The sequence below is a fragment of the Cyrtonyx montezumae genome, unplaced genomic scaffold (genome assembly GCF_038088225.1).
Source record: "Cyrtonyx montezumae isolate F1298 unplaced genomic scaffold, pur_monq_1.0 scaffold_25, whole genome shotgun sequence".
Classification (NCBI taxonomy): domain Eukaryota; kingdom Metazoa; phylum Chordata; class Aves; order Galliformes; family Odontophoridae; genus Cyrtonyx; species Cyrtonyx montezumae.
In genome coordinates, this window is record NW_027071992.1 from 13,257,663 (window position 1) to 13,276,855 (window position 19,193).

The 19,193-nt window shown below is 37.5% G+C and overlaps 2 protein-coding genes across 5 annotated transcripts in view; one reads left to right on the forward strand and one right to left on the reverse strand.

The window, feature by feature from the left end:
- Window positions 1–14,614, forward strand: part of PRLR (prolactin receptor) — a 92,954-nt gene extending 78,340 nt beyond the window's left edge. For all 4 annotated transcript variants that reach the window (XM_065739975.1, XM_065739973.1, XM_065739974.1 and 1 more), the window contains 9 exons: window positions 1,725–1,888; window positions 3,272–3,413; window positions 4,914–5,046; window positions 6,762–6,931; window positions 8,174–8,343; window positions 9,787–9,931; window positions 10,764–10,863; window positions 12,744–12,813; window positions 13,447–14,614. In XM_065739975.1, coding sequence (XP_065596047.1) covers window positions 1,725–1,888; window positions 3,272–3,413; window positions 4,914–5,046; window positions 6,762–6,931; window positions 8,174–8,343; window positions 9,787–9,931; window positions 10,764–10,863; window positions 12,744–12,813; window positions 13,447–14,472 — 2,120 coding nt within the window. In that variant the 3' untranslated portion in view covers window positions 14,473–14,614. The remainder of the gene's footprint in view (window positions 1–1,724; window positions 1,889–3,271; window positions 3,414–4,913; window positions 5,047–6,761; window positions 6,932–8,173; window positions 8,344–9,786; window positions 9,932–10,763; window positions 10,864–12,743; window positions 12,814–13,446) is intronic.
- BRIX1 (biogenesis of ribosomes BRX1) overlaps window positions 1–19,193 on the reverse strand; it is an 87,650-nt gene that overhangs the window by 30,486 nt on the left and 37,971 nt on the right. The gene's annotated exons all lie outside the window — the stretch shown is intronic.

The window sequence follows — 19,193 nt, forward strand, 5'->3', positions numbered from 1 at the left end:
GGGTCTGCTCTTTGCTCTTTTACAGAAGAGTGATGCTTTATTTCCTCCAGGCTTCAAGCACTTCTTTTGGTTGCCATGATGGACCAAAGGTTATTGAGAGTCCTTACAGTCTCATCTGCCACCTCCCTCAGCACTCGCAGATCCATTACATTGGAGCTTATGACCTTAGAAATGCTCAATTATTCCTCAGTCTTATTCTCTTCCACGAAGGGCACAGCCTCCTTGCTTCAGCCTTTTGCCCTGGCTTCTGGGACCTTAGATTCCTGAAGGCCAGTCTTTCTGGTGAAGACTGAGACAAAGAAAGCATTCAGTACCTCAGCCTTTTCACTGTCCTGTTCAACCAGGTCTCCCATTTCATTCAGCAGGGGGACCACGTTTTCTCTATTCTTCCTTTTGTCACTTAATGTATTTGTAGAAGCCCTTGTTGTTGTCTTTGACATCCCTGGCCAGATTAAATTCCACTTGGGCTTTAGCTTTCCTAATTCCATTCCTGGATGCTCTGACTGTATCTGTATTTTTCCCTGGTCCTTGCATATACTGTCTGTAGTTTTCCTATTCGAGTTTGGTCAGGAGATTCTTCTTCATCCATACAAACCTCCTGGAACTTTGTCTGACTTTCTCTTCGTTGGGATGCATTGCTTTAGAGCTTGGAGGAGGCAGTCTCTGAATACTAATCGGCTTTCTTTGGACCTTCTTCCTTCCAAAGCCTTATCCCACAGAACTCTACCAGAATCTACTCTAGCAGATCTTTGAAAAGGCCAGAGTCTGCTCTACTGAAATCCATGGCTGTGAGCTTGCTTTGCATCCTCCTTTCTGCCCTAAGGATTTTGAACTCCACTATCTCATGGCTACTGCAGCCAAAGCTGTCTGTGAGTTTCATATTCCCAACAATCTCTTCCTTGTTTGTGAGAATCAGGTCCAGCGTAATGCTGCTTCTTCTTGGTTCTTCTGTCATTTGAAGGAAGAAGTAATTATTATCATGTTCCAGGAACCTCTTGGATTGCTCATGTCCTGCTGTGTTGTCCCTCCAAGACAAATGTGCTGGTTGAAGTCCTACATGACAAGAGCTTGTGAACATGAGGCAGCTTTTGTGTAGAAGGCCTCATCTGCTCAGTCTTTGTGATCAGATGGCCTGTAGCAGACTTTCACTATAATGTCACCTTCACTATAAGGTGACCTCACTTAGCCATGTGTTTTTATAAACTCTTAGTCATCTCCTCATCCATCCCCAGGCAGAGCTCCACACACTCCAGCTGGTTGCTGACACAGAGGGTGACACCTTCCCTGTCTCCCCAGCTTGTTAATCCTAAAAAGCCTGAATCTTTCTGTTCCAGCATTCTAGTCATGGTAGCCATCCCATTACTTCTCCGCAACCCTAGTGAGAGTGTAGCCATATGCAGTTGTCATACTCCTCTTGTTTATTCCCTGTACTGTGTGCGTTAATGTGTAGGCATGTAACGGGGGCACCCCCAATGAGCTGTCTTCTTAGAAAGTGTTTGGAGATTTCTCCATAATGCTGGCTTATTGGCATTTCCCTGCTAACCTTTAAGTGCTGGAGATGACCCTGCTTCATTGACATTTTATTAATTTTGTGATCCCTATTACATCACTCCATGTCTTTTGTTCAGCAAACCTATCCATTGCTATGAAAAAAAAAACAACAAACAAGGTACCTTTTAAGAAATAAAATTGAATAATTAATGGCAAACATTTTGTTTGTACAGTTCAGCCAGGTTCTCCTGTGAATCTCACTCTAGAAACAAAAAGATCTGCTAATATAATGTTCCTTTTGGCAAAATGGTCTCCGCCTCTATTAGCTGATGCCAGCTCTAATCATTTCTATCACTATGAACTACGACTAAAACCTGAGGAAAAGGAAGAGTGGGAGGTAAGAGAAAAATATATGTATAAATGTTTTCCAGTGAGTTCTCTTGTCAAAATTTAACTGGTGTTATAAAAATCTTAGTTTCTAATAGCAGAATTACTGTAACAAAATATCATTATAGGAAGGAAAATACTGTCATAGTTTGTAGAGAGTGAAGGTAATGATATTTGCATAACTATCCTAAAAATGAAAAATCTATTTAGCCCGCTGATTGAATATTTAATTGTGATTTTCATCAATATATCTATTGCTGAGTATCACAGTTAAGAGTCTGCTCAGTTAACAAAGATTAAGCAGATTCATGATCAAAGCTGTTCAGTGATTCATTAAAACATTACTAATGAGAAGTCAGTTAACTATGCAATCAAAAGTCAGTACAAAAGATAAATCATGACACTGGGGCAATCAAAAGATACCTACAAATTTCTAAATGCATACCCACAACTAATCACAGAAACATGCTATGTGCAGAGATTCCCCTCTGACAGGAAAGGGGATGCATGCATATCCAAACCCCGGGGAGTACAGAATCTCATGTTTGTACCCACTTCTTCAGGGAACATGGACGCTTTGATTTTCAATGCAGACACCCACAACATCCGGGAGGGTTGCCACTCTGTCTAGCATAAGTGCAAGTCACGATGCTAGCAGAGAAGCTTCTGATAGCATCAAACTGAATTTTGATTACTGTGATTTCCTGTCTTCCCTCAGCATGACAAATGTTTGTGCTTTTTTAATCCCACTTTTTAAACTGACTTTCAGAAGTCTCTTATTGAACTTCGAGTCATCATCCCCCTCAGCGAGATCTGCTGGAACTAATCTCCTCTCTCTGAAGTTTTTGGTTGTTCTATGCACACCATTTATATTGCTGTTCCTAGCAGTTCCCATTTTGTTAGGAGTGGACCACAGTATTCCCACTACTGAGTTACCAGGATAAAATGTCATCCTTAAAATTACATTCAGATGGCCTCAGTGCTGCCTAAATTGCTGTTTTCCTTAGAGATGGAGAAAGCTACTTGCCTAGAAGGGCTTCTAAAGAGAGACTCAGAGGGCCTAAGTAAGGCCTTCTAATAGTGAGCCTTTAAAACTAGCCTTTAGGAAGCATTAATCACAGGGACTGTCTGTGAGTTGGACAACTTGCAGTGCTCCTTATGTTATGGATCAAGTCAAGTTCTGACTTACTAGGAAGTCTGCAGTTCTCAAGAATCATGATCTCGGAGTCACTGAAGAGCTTTTCTGTTCATTCAGTTGCTAGCTATACTTGTTTGTAATTAACATCTTAGAAAATATGTGGCTGAAAATCTTGCTTTTCAGAAGTCTGTGACACAAGCACATTTCTTGATGGTTTATTTGTTAAAATGGCCTAATTCCTTGTTGTTATTCCAGACAATATCAGTTGGAGTACAGACGCAGTGCAAAATAGATAGGTTAAATGCTGGCATGAGGTATGTTGTTCAGGTCCGCTGTACGTTAGGCCCTGGAGAATGGAGTGAATGGAGCTCTGAAAGACGCATTCTGATCCCCAGTGGTGAGTGGTTGATTGCTGTCCTGTTAACTGTGTTTAAAATATAAGAAGTTCAGTGTTGCAAAAGGTACCTAAATGATAGCCCTGAAAACCTGCTTCCTCACTCAGATGCTTTGTAGTGCTGGAGAACAACTTAGTGCATTGTAGCATATTTTGTGTCTAACTACATATTTGGTCTTGCTGATCCACTTAGCATCTTGCAAAACTGTCTATGACAAACAGGCTGGAGATTACTAGGAAGTCACTTCTGATACAGGTGTGCTTACATAATTTTTTGGTCGTGTCCAGCCACTTAAAAATTGTCATGATTTCACCTCTAACTAAAGATAATATTTCTATTACTATTACTAAAGGTAATAGTACTTCTGTAAGAATCACTCTTTTGTTCATTAACAACGGGACTGAAATCATTGCCCTGACTAACAGGGCATGACATAGCAACTACCATCACATGGGATTTAATTATCTGTATTCTCTTGAGACATTAAATATCTATGACTTCATTTCTTGTTATCAGACACTTTAGCCAGGTTGCCTCAAATCTTCTTCTACCACTAATTGTATTATTCATTATTTGACATGGAGATTGCTGAAGAGCTCTTAAGAGAAAAATATTTTGGATGTCTCACTTTCAGATCTTCTTCTAGGCCTAGATCTCCTAGGCAGCTATAGATTTGGAAAATCAATGGTCCTACTCTAAATAATAGAAAATATATATTTTAATGTAATAAGACCATATTTTGCCATGGATACATAATTGCAAATGTTTTAGGCACATTAGAGTTTTGACTAGCATCAACTATTCACAATTTAAGCATAGTCCTCTTGAGTCTATAGTAACATCATTGGGAATCCACAATATTGTAAATTGCTTGGCAGGAATCAGGCAAATAGACTGAATACCAAGCACAGTGTCACTGCAGGAGAAAGTACAAGAACTACTTCTTTGTGTATTTTGAGTCATCTCAGCATAGGCACTTCAAAAGAGAATTACTGGCAAGGACATAAAAACACAGGAAAACAAACTCTTCATTTGTTTCCTGCAAAAGCCAAAACAAGTGACAACATATTTTTCTCTGGAAAAATCATCAGCACCTTAAAACATATTTTTTTGAGCAAAAAAAAAAATCCTCATGTAGATGATAAACTGAGTAGCAGATTATATATTAAATCATTTTGTAGAACCTGTTAGTACAGTATTGAGCATTCTTTATCAGATTTGGGATGCAGGGAATGCCACAGCCAGGGAACAAAAACATAATTCCTCAGCGTAGCTGCAGTGGGAAAGGGTTTTGAATCCAGGCTGAAGTTGCCAGCTTCTGCCCTATCCACTGAACACCATTTCTTTCTTGTGCTAATAATGAAGCAAAATATTTTTTTGCTTTGTAGGAAAAATGTATATATATATATTTTCTAGTGCTCTTTTGGATTCTTCTTTATAAACTCTGGGATTGACTTAATGCATTAAACTTACTAATTATTTCATTCATGTATCTCTTGCAGGACGGTCACCTCCTGAAAAGCCTACAATAACAAAATGCCGTTCTCCAGAAAAGGAAACATTTACCTGCTGGTGGAAACCTGGTTTAGATGGAGGTCATCCTACTAACTACACTTTATTTTACAGCAAGGAAGGGTAAGACACTGTATATAAGTATTCAGTATTTTATCCATAAATCAAGCTTTATTATTTTTTGCATTTAAGAGATGGGGTTTTCTATATGTCAGGCTTTAGAGCAAGTGACATTGTGTGACTGTACTAGCAACAACATACTTAAGGTTGCAAGAAGATCTGTTTCTTAATGTGGGGTTTTTCAGATTGTTGTGGACTGTAATGGAATAGATAAACTGCCTTAAAAGTTGCAGTGGTGCAGGAACTGTATAACTAATTGCAAAACAAAGGCACAGCCCTGTAACTCCTTGGCTACATAGCCCCAGGGAAAAAAAAAAAATCAAAACTTACCAGTTAGCTGCTTCAGGGCTAACTAAAGGTTAAAGCATGTTACTGAGGGCACTGTCGAAATGTCTCTTCAACACTGACAGGCATGGGGCATCAATCACTTCTCCAGGAAACCTGTTACAGGGTTTGACCATTCTCATGGTAAACAGTTTCTCTTAATGTGCAGTCTGAACCTCCCCTGTGAGGTACCTTAAAATCCTTTTTGTATTGTGGAGCACAGAACTGCAGACAAAACTTAAGGTGATATAGCAGAGAATCACCTCTTCTGTCTGTGCCCCCCTTAAGGTGAATGGCCCTCTTGGCTGCCCAGACACACTGCTGGCTCATGCTGAGTTGCTATCCTCAGCACCTCCAAGTCCCTTCCTGCTGGGCTGCTCTCCAGCCACTTGTCTCCCAGCTGTGCCTGTGTCCAGCATTGCTTTGCCCCAGGTTCAGCACCAGGCCTTTGTCTGTTAAACTTCATGCCATTGCTGACTGCTCAGTGCTCCTATTTATCTAGATCCCACCGCAAAGCCTCTCATGCTTCCAGGCAGTCAGTGGCACCACCCAGTTATGTGTCATTGGTAAACGTGCTGAGGATGCATTCCACTCTTACATCTAGATCATTGATAAAAATATTGAACAGAAATGAACCTAGAGCTGAGCTTTGGGGAGCACTACTAGTGGCCACCTGGCAGACAGGTGTAGCCCCATCCCCTACAGCGCTTCGTGCTCTGCCCTTGAGACATTTCAGCACTTGCTGTGATGTGAACCTGCTTATCTCACAGTTGAACTATTTGTCCAGTAGAATGCTGTGAGGGACAATATCAAAGATTTTTGTACTGTCAAGCCTCAGAGCGCCCTGAAAAAAGGTTTCTCCATCTACTTCCTTTGACTATTACTGCTTTCTTTAGGAAGCTTGGGTATGGATTTGGAGGCAAATGCAAATCATATGTTTTTGAAGAACAGATGGTAAAAGACCAAAATAAATTCTGAAAACATATGGCATAGGCAGAATTAATTTCAGTGTGAAATGAGCATTGGAAATTGTCTGTTTTTAACAGATGGGTTAGAAGACTTTGGCAATCACTTAATGGCTCTCTGTAACCTATGGGGACTGCGTAGTATACAATAACATTCAGAAAAGTAACAGTTAACAGTACTAGATACTACTAGATACTACTGCATGTTCAGGAAGCCTGCACTCTCCAGGGTTTGTAGTCTTAGCTTGTGGGTAGAAGAGTTGGGCTCTTCAATTACTCCTCAGCATGAAAGCAGTATTAAGATTTCTTTCACATTGTCAGGCATACAGAATCAAATCCAGCCCTAAACAATGTTTCTACAAATGCAACTACTTCTAAACAAAGTCAGGTGTTTTAATATGTGTAATCACTGTAACTCTTTCATTTCAGAGAAGACCAAGTTTATGAATGTCCAGATTACAGGACTGCAGGCCCCAGTTCCTGCTACTTTGATAAAAAACACACTTCTTTCTGGACCATATACAATATTACTGTCAGGGCAACTAATGAAATGGGAAGTAACAGTTCTGATCCTCATTATGTGGATGTGACTTACATAGGTAAGAGGCAGAGTTTTCTGTCAAACTAATCAATTCAGGCTTATGGGATTCAATAGAATATTTTTTATTCCACCTCTTCTCATAGATTATAGTATATCCAGGTTAAAAATACATAAGAATAGAAAAGATCTTGTCTGTTGTAGTAATAAATCAGAATTCATCCTTCTAGCATTTGAAGGATTTCAGCAATAGTGCTGAAAACTAAGATAATAATTTGTAGGATCTTCATATTTCCTCCAGTCAAGCCGTAAGAAACATCGTCTTGCTAAAATCCTTTTCCACTCCACCAACAACTGAATTCAAATTGATCTTTTAACTAATAATACTTAAATTTTACTACCTGAAAGTGATTTTCTGAAATGTGCTTTTACCAGGAGAAGATGAATCAGTGTTTTTATCACAGTGCAGTGATAATCTCTCCTCTGACTTTTTCCAGAGTAACTGTGGACAAGTATTTAGATTATTTTATAAGGGAAAGAACAATTTTATAAGGGAAAGCTAATAATGATTTTGCTATCAAGGATGTGGCTGCTGAGAACCTGAAAAAGGGCTAGTGGAAAAAGGTTTTATATGTTATCTTTATGCTCTGACTACTTACTTGGTGAAACTTCGCGTCCGTCAGTGGTAAAACGCAGGAGCTCTACCTTTGAACTGAGTTAGCTGCAGGCCTGGCTGGCAGAAACTTGCATTCCATTTTGTTTTATTTTTGAAGTGTAGACAGGACTTGAGTATTACTGTTTTGTTTGAAGTATCTCTATCTATGCGTGTCGAGATAATGCTGCTGTATTTTCTCAGTGTTAAAGATTGAAGGGGACCAGTTTTATCATTTATATCCGTGTTTACAGAATCCCTAATGGTATACACCAATTTTGATAAAAATATGATACAAAACAACTTTCATAACACAGCCCTAAAGTTATTAACATCGTTTCTATTAACTTCGAAATATAGTGTGGGGAAGAGCAATGATAAATGGTGATGTAAAAAAAAATACAGTTTACGTGGTAAATGATTCAGGCAAATTTCAATATGAACTCCACACATTTAGTGTTCTTCAGTTTCTTCAAATTAAGAAATCCTTGTTTACTTAATCAGGAAATTCTTGCTCTCCATTTTCCACCAGTTCCAAGTTACTAGACGCAGCAGAGATGGCAATTTGCCCCACTTGCCACTTCAGTTCTCCTTTTAAGATACAAAGAAAAAGCATTCATACTTTTACTATCAGTTCTTTTATTTTAACAGTACAGCCAGATCCTCCTGTGAATGTAACTCTAGAATTAAAGAAGCCAATAAATAAAAAACCATATCTAGTATTGACATGGTCTCCACCCCCACTGGCTGATGTCAGATCTGGATGGCTTACCCTCGAGTATGAATTGCGACTAAAGCCTGAAGAAGGAGAGGAATGGGAGGTAAGGATCTTGCAAGTTTTTACTTGCAGTTTTACTTGGTCAGTTAGAATTTGTTAGTTGTGTCTGACTATAATGAAGCAGGCATGTGGAATACTTCATTCTTTTTCAAAAACAGTGCTTGTGTGTTCTACACGTTCCTGTTGAGAAAACTAGTACTTCAGGTACTGCTGTGTGATAGCAGTTGATGAAGTACTTATTTTTAATCGTGTCCATTATATGTTAGTCATATTGGCACAATAGTTTAAATTGTTAGCTCTCATTTTGCCAGGTTTATTTTTTCTGATAATTTGTTCTCAAACACAAATACTTCTTGTATAACAGAACGCTCAATGACATTAAGTAAAATCACTTGCCTTTGTGCAAATAACAAGTAGGTGATAGTTGTTATGGCCACGTAATCATTATTGTCTATTCTCAGGATCTGCAGCTCATACAAGTAGGGGGCAAATTAAAGACTCCAGGCTGTGCTGCCTTTCTGTGCGCTTCAGTACTACCCAGCCTTCTCTGTATTGCCTCCTGCTGTCCCTCTGCCACTATACATCCCAGATCCTTGGCCATTGCAGGATCCACTCTGCTACCCTGCTCTACATTCCTTCTTTCCTCTGCAATTGTTTTTTCTCCTGTTGTTCTTTACTGCCTCTTTCATTTCTCAGTACTGTAGGTCCCACCATTACCACATTTCATTCCTACTTGTCATATGCTCATGGTGTGTCTTTGTAGCACACTGTAGCAGAGCCAGATAATCCAACTGCATTATGTTAGAATGCTGAACTTCAGAAATAAAATAAATGTAACGTTACTTCAATGGCCTGTGTAACATCATTAGGAAGATAAGCAGTTCCATGTAGGTCACACTGAAATTAATGCTTCCTTTTTATTTCCATTGAAACTACAATAGACACAAAGAGCACAAAACAGTATTTGATAGAACAGATTCTCAGCTAAAAAAAACCACTGTTTTTCAGCATTGTCACCAGCATTGAGCAAGAGCCTGCATGCCATGCTTGTAAAAAAATCTGCACCAATGTAGGTGACCCAGTGTTGCCACTGCTGAAAGGATCCACCTACCACCTCACTGTGTGGTAGCTATAAACATTCAGCAAGCATCAGTGAATGTCAGTAAGTGCCATTTTTTACACATGGAAGAATTAAGTGACACATCTTTACTTCACATGCACTTCCATGTCAGACTTTATTTAGTCAGACTGTCCCTCTGCTGCCATCTGTTGCACAGCAACAGCATGTAATGGGATATTGGTGGCAGGATTCCACCTCTGCAGACATTCCACCAACCTCGTAGGCCAACATCATAAAATAGGAGGCATTACTTTCAGAACAGCCCTGGTATGTTCCCAACTTGATTATCAGGACTAAACTAGCTATGATATTCTTTGAAAAATTTCTTAATTTTATATGGATTTTGTGATTTTTAATTCATTTCAGACAATTTTTGTTGGACAACAAACACAATATAAAATGTTTAGTTTAAATCCAGGAAAGAAGTACATTGTACAGATTCACTGCAAACCAGACCACCATGGATCATGGAGTGAATGGAGCTCAGAAAAATATATTCAGATTCCTAATGGTGAGTGGCCATGCACCCTTTCAATAACTGTTATTTCATGGAAGTTCATGTAATATTTCTGTTAGTTGTCAGTAGTACCCATACACATTGACATTCCACTGTTTCCTAGGATAGGTAGGAATATCATTGTGAAGGTAACTGAATTCTCAAGCTTCCCTGCACCATAGGGAACAGTTAGTTCATTAATATTAGGAGTTGAACAGACAGGAGTTAAACAGTTTTCTTTTGAACTTAAAGCACATCCTTTCTGTTTATTGCCTCATTTATATCTCTTGATGGCAGTTTTTAATAAAAAGAGTGATAATAACTTCATTAAAACTCATAGGTAGACAACAAAGTGACTTCCTGAAGACAGTAACAGCTCTTCCTAATGCTTTCGTTGGAACAAATTCAGAATAAACATCTCAATATAAAAAGTGTCACGTTAAAATCTGAATCCTTAAAAATACATAGTCATAGACCATTCTACCCAAAATTTAACTATATATGTATTTGATACTGAGATTACTTATGTTAGTCTAAGTTGATTTAAACCCAGTTGCAGTAACTTACTGTGAAAACTATTTCCATCTTCATGCATTTTTATAACATTTTTGCAAGAGTTTATTTCCTGCACAGTGTTATTAATAAAAAGTACATTAATTACCAGATGTTGCAGTGATTATTGAGATATGTCTATGCTAGCAGAGGCCTCTAGATTCAACACTGAATTTGAAGATTAAGCCACTTTTTCAAATAAAAGCAATCTGATTCTATTTATTTATTTATTTATTTATTGCATTTTGACTGTATTTCCTAGATGCATCCTTAAATAATTCCATTTGTTTCCTAGACTTCAGAGTAAAAGATATGATTGTGTGGATCGTCTTGGGTGTCTTGTCATCTCTCATATGTTTAATCATGAGCTGGACAATGGTTTTGAAAGGGTACAGGTAAGTCAGAAATTTATTAAGTCTGTGGAGTTGTAAATTTCATCAAACTTTTCCAAAAATAAGCTATTAACCTTTGATTTACTTTGTATAGGTTTTGTGCTTTTTTTTTTTTATAAGAGAATTACATATCATAAATTACACATATATTATTTTAAATTTGTAGCTGATGAAAAAGTAATTCAGTTATTTAGGGAAAATAGAAAAATAAAACACTGAATTCTCAGTTGGTAAAGACAGCTGGTATTAGATCTGACCATCCCAATTAGTCACCAAGTACTTAGCAGATATCACTTTAAGCATTCTTGCTCCTATTGAAGATGCACATTGTGGGTTTGGCCTAATTTCCTAGAGAAAATAACATTATATTATGAATTCAGTCTTTCTGCCTACCTGTCCGTAAATTCCCAAATAATTTATTGAATTGTACTGGAATTTCAGCTAAAACTGAAAGGGGAAGATATCACAAGATCTATATCTTGTCTAGCAAAAATAGTGTCTGAGTAGAGCAAAGAGAGAGAAACTGCTGATGGAAAAGCAATCAGAAGTTATTCATCATAAAGCCTGTTTAGTACCAGTCAAATGACAGTCAAGTGCATACATAGAGACCCAGCTAGTCCTTCTGGATTGTGCCCAACTAGTTTAGTAAGTGATGAAGTTACAGTTCATGCTCCATTGGCAAATTTGCTGAGGATACATTCCATTGATACAAATGACCAGGATTGGCCTTAGAATTGAGCCCTGGGGGACATTGCTAGTAACTGGCCGCCAGCAAGGTGTAGACCTATTCCCTGCAACCTTTGGAGCTCTACATTTGAGTCTGTTAATCACCCACTGGGGTATGAGTCTGTTTGTCTCACAGCTGGACAGTTTGTCCACGAAGATGCTATGAAGGACAGTATCAAGGGCCTTACTGAAATCCAGAAAGAGTATGTTTCTTGCCTTCCTTTCATCCACTGAGCAAGTGGCTTTATCACAGAAGGGGATCAAATTACTAAGACATGACTTTCCCTTCATGACCCCATGCTGACCATGTCTGATAACAGCTTTGTTCTTTAACTGACCTTCAACATCTCTCTGGTCAATCTTTCCAGGCACTGAGGTTAGACTAACCTGTGTCTTCTCTCATGCTTTTCTGGGTATAGCTGGGTATAACTTTGGCTAGCTTCCAGACAGCAGGGACCTCCGCTAGTATTTAATTAGTAAATTGTTGAGTGGAGTCCAGGTGCAACATCCACTAACTCCATCAGCATTTTGGGGGGGAATACCATCGGGTCCTCCTGAATAATAGATAGAATAATCATAGAATAATTCTTGGTTTCTCTCTGCAGACATTAACTGCGTCTCTGTTCCATTCCTTTGAAGCCTCACCTTGCTTCCAGAGATCATATATTTTCTTTTTCTATACTGTTCGGCCAAGCTGCTCTTCTGCCCCACTTGCTGGCAACACAATGAGATTGCCTGCTCCTAGGCTTTTAGAAGTTGATTATTGAAAAGCAACTAGTCTGTCTGTCTGTCTGTCTGTCTGTCTGTCTGTCTGTCTATCTATCTATCTATCTATCTATCTATCTATCTATCTATCTATCTATCAACTATCTGTCTGTATCTATAGATTCCTGGGGTACACCACTATCTAGCTCCCTGAGAAGCTTAAGATTTGTTTTTTTCATGTCCACAGTGGCATCTCTGCTAAACTTGTTTCTTTAGTCATCCTTTTCCTTTAATTGTCTCCCTCGGACCCTGAATTATCTTCTGATAGACCTCAGGCTTCTTGTTGCTACATCTTTGGTACACACATGAAAGAGATGGATTGAGTAAGAAAGGCCCCATACTTATATATTCTATAATTGTTCTGTTTGTGTTTTGTTTTGCTGTTTTTCTAGAATGATAACTTTCATCCTACCACCAGTTCCAGGACCAAAGATAAAAGGCATAGATACACATCTGTTAGAGGTGAGTTCTATTGATAACAGCAAAATAATTTGCCCCATTTACTTTTCCAAATTCTGTAACAGTAACAATAATTACCGTAACTAAGTATAAAACAGATTTCATTTAATCAATGTTAAAATTAAGCAAAACTTTCAGGTTTATCATTATGAAAGTTATGTATGAGATATGTTTTTTCCTGACACCAGAAGTAGTGGGATATTTGATGACAGGTTGTGTTACTGCAGTTTCTTTATGGGGCACCACAAGATCTTAAATCCTGTGTGACCTAAGTCGTTCTTATGGAAACCATTCTTTGCAGTCTCTGTGCTATGTTGAGGAGACAAAGGCATAGCTCATTTGTCATTCTCCTCCATTTCCTTCTTGCCAAACCCTTGAAGCCCTTATTTGCAGAAGCTCTCCGATCCTTCCATTTTAGAAACATGAAGTCTGGGATTGTCTCCCTCCTAAGGCAACTCAGGGGAAATTCTCTTGTTCTTTCACTATTTTCTGCAGTAGTATAAATTCAGTTAAGATCTAGAGATGTTACCAAGTGTTTGCGTATTAAATATGTAAACTGTTTATAATTGTACTAGTCAAGTAATCCCTACTGTTAGTAGTGAAGAAATAACACTGTCTTATCTGGTATGCCCTTAGACAGGGAAATCTGAAGAACTGTTGAGTGCTCTTGGTTGCCATGGTTTCCCTCCAACATCAGACTGTGAGGAACTACTGATAGAGTATCTGGAAGTAGAGGACAGTGAGGATCAGCAGCTTATGCCAAGTCATGACAATGGTCATCCCAGTAAAAATGCAAAAAATACACCCAAGGAAACGGACAGTGACTCTGGACGAGGGAGCTGTGATAGCCCTTCTCTGCTTTCTGAAAAGTGCAGGGAGACCTGTGCTCTTTCTTCAGTGCTTCAAACACAAGATGTAAGAGATGTTCAAGAGAAGAAAGCAGGGAAAAGGAGCTGGGAAACTCAGTGTGTAGCCTCAGAACGAAAAGCACACCTTTTTAACAGTGAGAGTGCAAAATCATCCACGTGGCCTGCAGTTCAGTTACCTAACAGTCAGCCTCCTATGTTTGCATATCACAGCATTGTAGATGCACATAAGATAACACTGAGTGCCACAAATATGAATGTTGCAGCAGTTCTGGTGGAAGGTGAAGAAAAAGGTCAATCACAATATTCTATCACTGAAACCGTCCCTGGAGATGTGGAAAAGCAAAGAGAGATGGAGAATTTGCATTCCAAAACTGAACAAACCACAGTGCAGGTCGAACAAAACAGATCAAAAGAAAAGTCACTGTTTTTGGATGCCACACTGATGGATTACGTCGAAGTTCACAAAGTCAGACAGGATGAGGAGCCAGCAGTATTACTGAAACATAAAGAAAATAGTGTAAAGACTGAAAAATACACTATTTCAGGAGCCAGCAAAGAATACACAAAGGTCTCAACAGTTACAGACCATAATATTCTAGTTTTAATGCCAGATTCACGAGTTCTGCATACATCTGTGTCTCAAGAGCCTGCAAAAGAAACGTCTCAGAACCTTCAACAAGGTCAGGTTGAAAAAAACATGAGCTACTGTCTGACAGCTCCAGGTGACTGCAAAAGAGAAACTAGTGGGTCAGAGTACATGGACCCATCCTCATTTATGCCCTCCTTTAAATAACTGATTACTCTTCATCAGGTAATGCTACAGAATGAATCAAATACAATCAGTATAATAGTGCTATGGTTTAAGATTATGCTACTACATCACAATTGTAGCTTGTACCATTTCCTAGCTGACAAGTCTGTGATTTACATATGATTTTGTTAATAGTTATGTACAGTAAAACAAAAAAACAAAAAAACACATAGCACATAGTTCCATACAAAAAAAAATAGTCTTCTGTGTGTATTGTATAAATAATAGAATAAACTGTGGGTTGACCTCATAATCATAGAAGTAAATCCTGGATCACTGATACACGTTTCTTAGAGAGGGAAATGTGGAAATGGTATTATGTGCCATAAAAAATACATTGTGAATTAATTACTCAGTTCTGCAGTTCTTCTGTTATTTGATTAAACCTAAGGGAATTTTGCAGATTCAACAAAGTCTGAGATTGTTATGGCTTGGTACACCATAATTGTCTGAGCAGTTTCTAAATCAGAAAAATCATTACACAGTAACACTCTGATCCACAATGTATTTTTTTCTGAATGTATTGTGACATTTGATTAAGTTTTCTTTATCTTCTTTCTCAGCTCTTAAGAAAAATGAAGCTCTTATGTATGAAAAAAATCATATATGAAAGAGAATATATTTAACTAATTGCAGTAAAATAACAAATTCTTAACAGAATGACAGAAAACTTTGCATCCTATTCCAATCAAATCAAACACCAAAAATATAGCAGGACACTATTTGATACACTGCCTTACTGTATATATTATACAATTCTACTTTACTACAATCCCATACATTTAACAATGTATTTTTACAGGCTATTTTTCTATTACCAAGAAAAAATAAAAAAAGCAAAATAAAATATTTTTTAATTTCCCAATGTTATTTTGCTAATTAGCAACTTTTCTGTTTCCTTCTGCTGAAACAGAGGTAACAAGTAAAGCTGCCATTTCTATACAAAGCATAAAATTAAACTTTATACTAATTAAGAATATGAAGTAATTTTTAAACTATATTTCTAATATATTGCTGATGTATTACTATTTGAATTGTAAATTATTTATTTCAGATGTTTTTTACCAGCTGTTATTATAAAATTAAAGTAGAATCTAGGTTTTGAAAGTAAAGCTTCTTTCCCACATAGTTTGTACTCTGTTGTCAATCATGATCATCTGCATCCTTAGCCATTGTGTACATTTGTATCTGATCTGGGAAGGAAAGTTTGAAGTCAGACTTGTCATGTACTACATGTCAAGTATTTAGCAAATAGCACTAGCTTCAGGGGGAATTGGAAGCATATGGCAAGCAAAATTGTACTGTGCATGTTACGGAAAGTATATTTACTACAGATGAACTCTGTTCTTTCTTGTCCTTCCTGTACAGCTTCATGTTTCTCTAGCTTTTTGTGATTTTTTTGCACTGAGCCAGCCTTCCTGCAGTATCAGGTAACCTTCTGCAGAGCCAGACAAAACAAGATTCTCTGATTTTGAAGGTTACAGAAGGCTGCATCTACTTTGGCAGTTCATATTCTCATATACTTCCATGCCATGGAACTGCTCAAATACAGATCTGTTTAGCTGTCTAGTCCTTTCACTGGCAGGACTTTAGATTTTAACTAATTATCTGTGTGTATATAAACACATGTTGGGGATACTGCAACATTTACTTTAGGCATCGAATGTAGAGTCTGAGGACTCTGCTTGCAACGTATTGCCCACTTCTGGAGGCTGATCAGGGCAGTTTGGATGTTCTGCTGAATGCACAGGGAGAGATCTTAAATTCTTAATTCAGCCACTCAGTTTAGTTCTTGAAGACATGAAGTGGCTACTTCAGAGAGCAGCCAAACATAAAGTTTTGTTTAGTTATAGGTAACAGGACAATTTTATTGTAGCATTTGTAGTATATCTTACAGATTTTATAGAAATATTAAGAAGTACTGCGAAGAAATTATCAAGCTATCAGTCAAAACTGGAATGTTTTGCAGGACAGTAATATGCGTGTGTCCATGTGTTTAGGCTGATAGTGTGCTATCTCCTTCTGATTGTAATGTTCCATTTTTTCTGATTGAATCTCAAAGAGCTGATCCAATTAAGACATGTTCTCTTACCTTACAGAGATAGCCATACCTGAGCCGAGCAATTATTTTCTACTCCTAACAGCATGTATAAGGACGTGCTGCTTCAGGCCATTTTTTACCCCCCTGGCGATGCACAGAGGTTATAGAATCTTATCAAACTATAACCTAATTATGGTCCTTGTGTAATGCATTTTTTTAGGTCACATACAGGTTGCTACAGAGCATGTGATAGGGTATCAGCAGCAGCCTGTTGCTGTTCTACAGGTTACTTTGGATCAGAGGCAGGCAGATGCAGTTTCTAGCAGATTTTAACTGTATTATTTGTCCTGCCTAACTGTATCTGTATGTGTACCCAGTTTTTAATATAGGCCTAGATTCTAGAGCGTGATTTGCCTGAAAAATGCCCCTTTCTGCTTCAGGAAGAGGTAGTCGAAACTTCACTGACTGTTACTATGTTTGTCTGTCAGATTGCTCTCTAGTGTATGGCTCTCTAGTCTGAAAATCAAAATTTAAACCTTATTTTTTCAAAAATGTTTTCTGAATTGACATTGATTACATTGAAAAATATAGGCTGTGTTTATACTGTGGAGTATGTCCAATTCCATTGCAGCTGCTGGATCCCAGGAACATCATTAACACCTTGAGTTCATAAAACCCCAAAGATCAGTTTCTCTTCTATGTTGCCAGAAGGAAAAAAAAAAATCAAACAAAACAACCAACCAACAGTATTATTCCATTAAAAGAAAAAAAAAAAAAAAAGAAGAAGAAAAAAAAAGAAAAAAAACGGATTGCAAGATATTAAAAAGAAGGATATTAAAAGTAGTTCACAGATTCTCCATCAGAAAGAAAACTGAGTCAAAGATTTTCTATGCCCATCCATAAAGTAGTTCTGAAACTGCAAGATAGCTGTAGCTTAAATTACTTTATGGGGCATAAATTCTTTCCCACCTTTGCCAGTGAGAGTCTCATGATGCTAAATCATCACTGCTTTCTGTGAAGTCAGGAATTCTACTAGAGTGGAAACTACACATTTCTGGTTGCTCTGAAGTAGCCAAGATTTTTGAAGAATCTGCTAGCTAAATATGACTTGAACGCATTTTTCATGAACATACATTATCCTTCAAGCTGAAAAAATGTGCAGTTGGGTTATTTTTGCTTTGGATGCACTTTTATTATCCAAAACAACCTGTTACTTCCCAGGTGGGAGTAACACCTTCTAAAAGTGGCCTTGAACATCTGTATAGAACTTTTGCACATCAAAAGAGAATAAAATTCTGTAAAATCAGAATAATCTTCAGCTATGTTTGAGGGCCTTTGGGTGTCAAAATAATTCATTCTGTCTTGTTTGCAACATTATTTTTTATTACAACTCTTCAAGGAATAGCTTTTATTATGAAATAGATGAGATTTTGTAGCAATTGTACACAGTGGATTCTTGTAAAGTTATGATACGCTCTTATGTAACAACAGGTTCCTGACACCTCCTTCGATAAAAAGGGGTTGAGCATGCAACAGAATTTATCCCTGGAACTGGGATTAGCCCCCTATGTCTTGCACCGAATTTCTCACTTTGAGTGAAGTTGGAGTGTTTGGGGTTTTTTTGTGTTAAATATGTCAGTTTTAAATTTCAGTAGCATAAAAGGCCTAAAAGGCTCTTCAGAAGTAATTAGTTTTATAAAATCATAAATTTGAATAAATATTTTAATTAATTAACTTTCCTTTGAAAAGTCTCAGAGTAATTTTATTCACAGTTTTCTTCAGTTCTGAGAAATGCAACTCATTACAACTTTTCAAATTAGACCATTTCTTTTAGCAAAGACATCTTTGATGTACAGCTTTAGTATTTCAGAATGATGTTCCTGACTTGAAAAAATTTGATTTACTGAAGTGGACATGTGCTGCCAAAACTTTGACATAAAATGAAGAATGCTTTTGATGATACTCTGTAACTACAAAGGATTATTTAATTAAGACGTAGTCAACTGATCTTATATAATACTATTAAGGGGATATATGTGTTCACAGAACAAACTGAAACACAAAAATATAGTGCTGATAAGTTTATGTTAAAGCGGTGAATTCTGTGGTGTATGTTTATGTGTATATGTTTAGATAGCTGGAAAATCTATAGTTGCTTTAAATGTCATTTAAGTATTTAAAGTATAGTAACAGCAGATGCTAAAAGTGAATAAGTACCATTTTATTTGTTATCTCTGAAGCACTGTATATGTGGAGTTCACATCATTAAGCCTGTAAAAGTGTTTGGTAATTTCTCATCGAGTGTAAAGAATTTGAAAGTGTTGGGCAAGGATACCAAAGTCATCTAAGCCAGTTTATGAATAGTAGACATCTCCTATAAAGCCATAAAGACAAATGAAATGAAGAGATCAGGCACCATATTCTTAAAGAATCACTACCTCAGATGTTTTGTGTCTTTTTTTCCACTCCCTTTAAAAAGGTAGACAAGCATCTTCCTTTGTGTGTCAAACTGCAAATTATTTCAGAGAATTGTGGTTGTAATGTCTAAAATGTTTTTAACGAACAGCTTGTCATGGAATCATCAGTTTCGTTGCGCTAGTAGTACTAGGATGGGATGTTAGGGATACGTAGCTAAATAAGAAGTTTTTATGTGGGAAAAAAA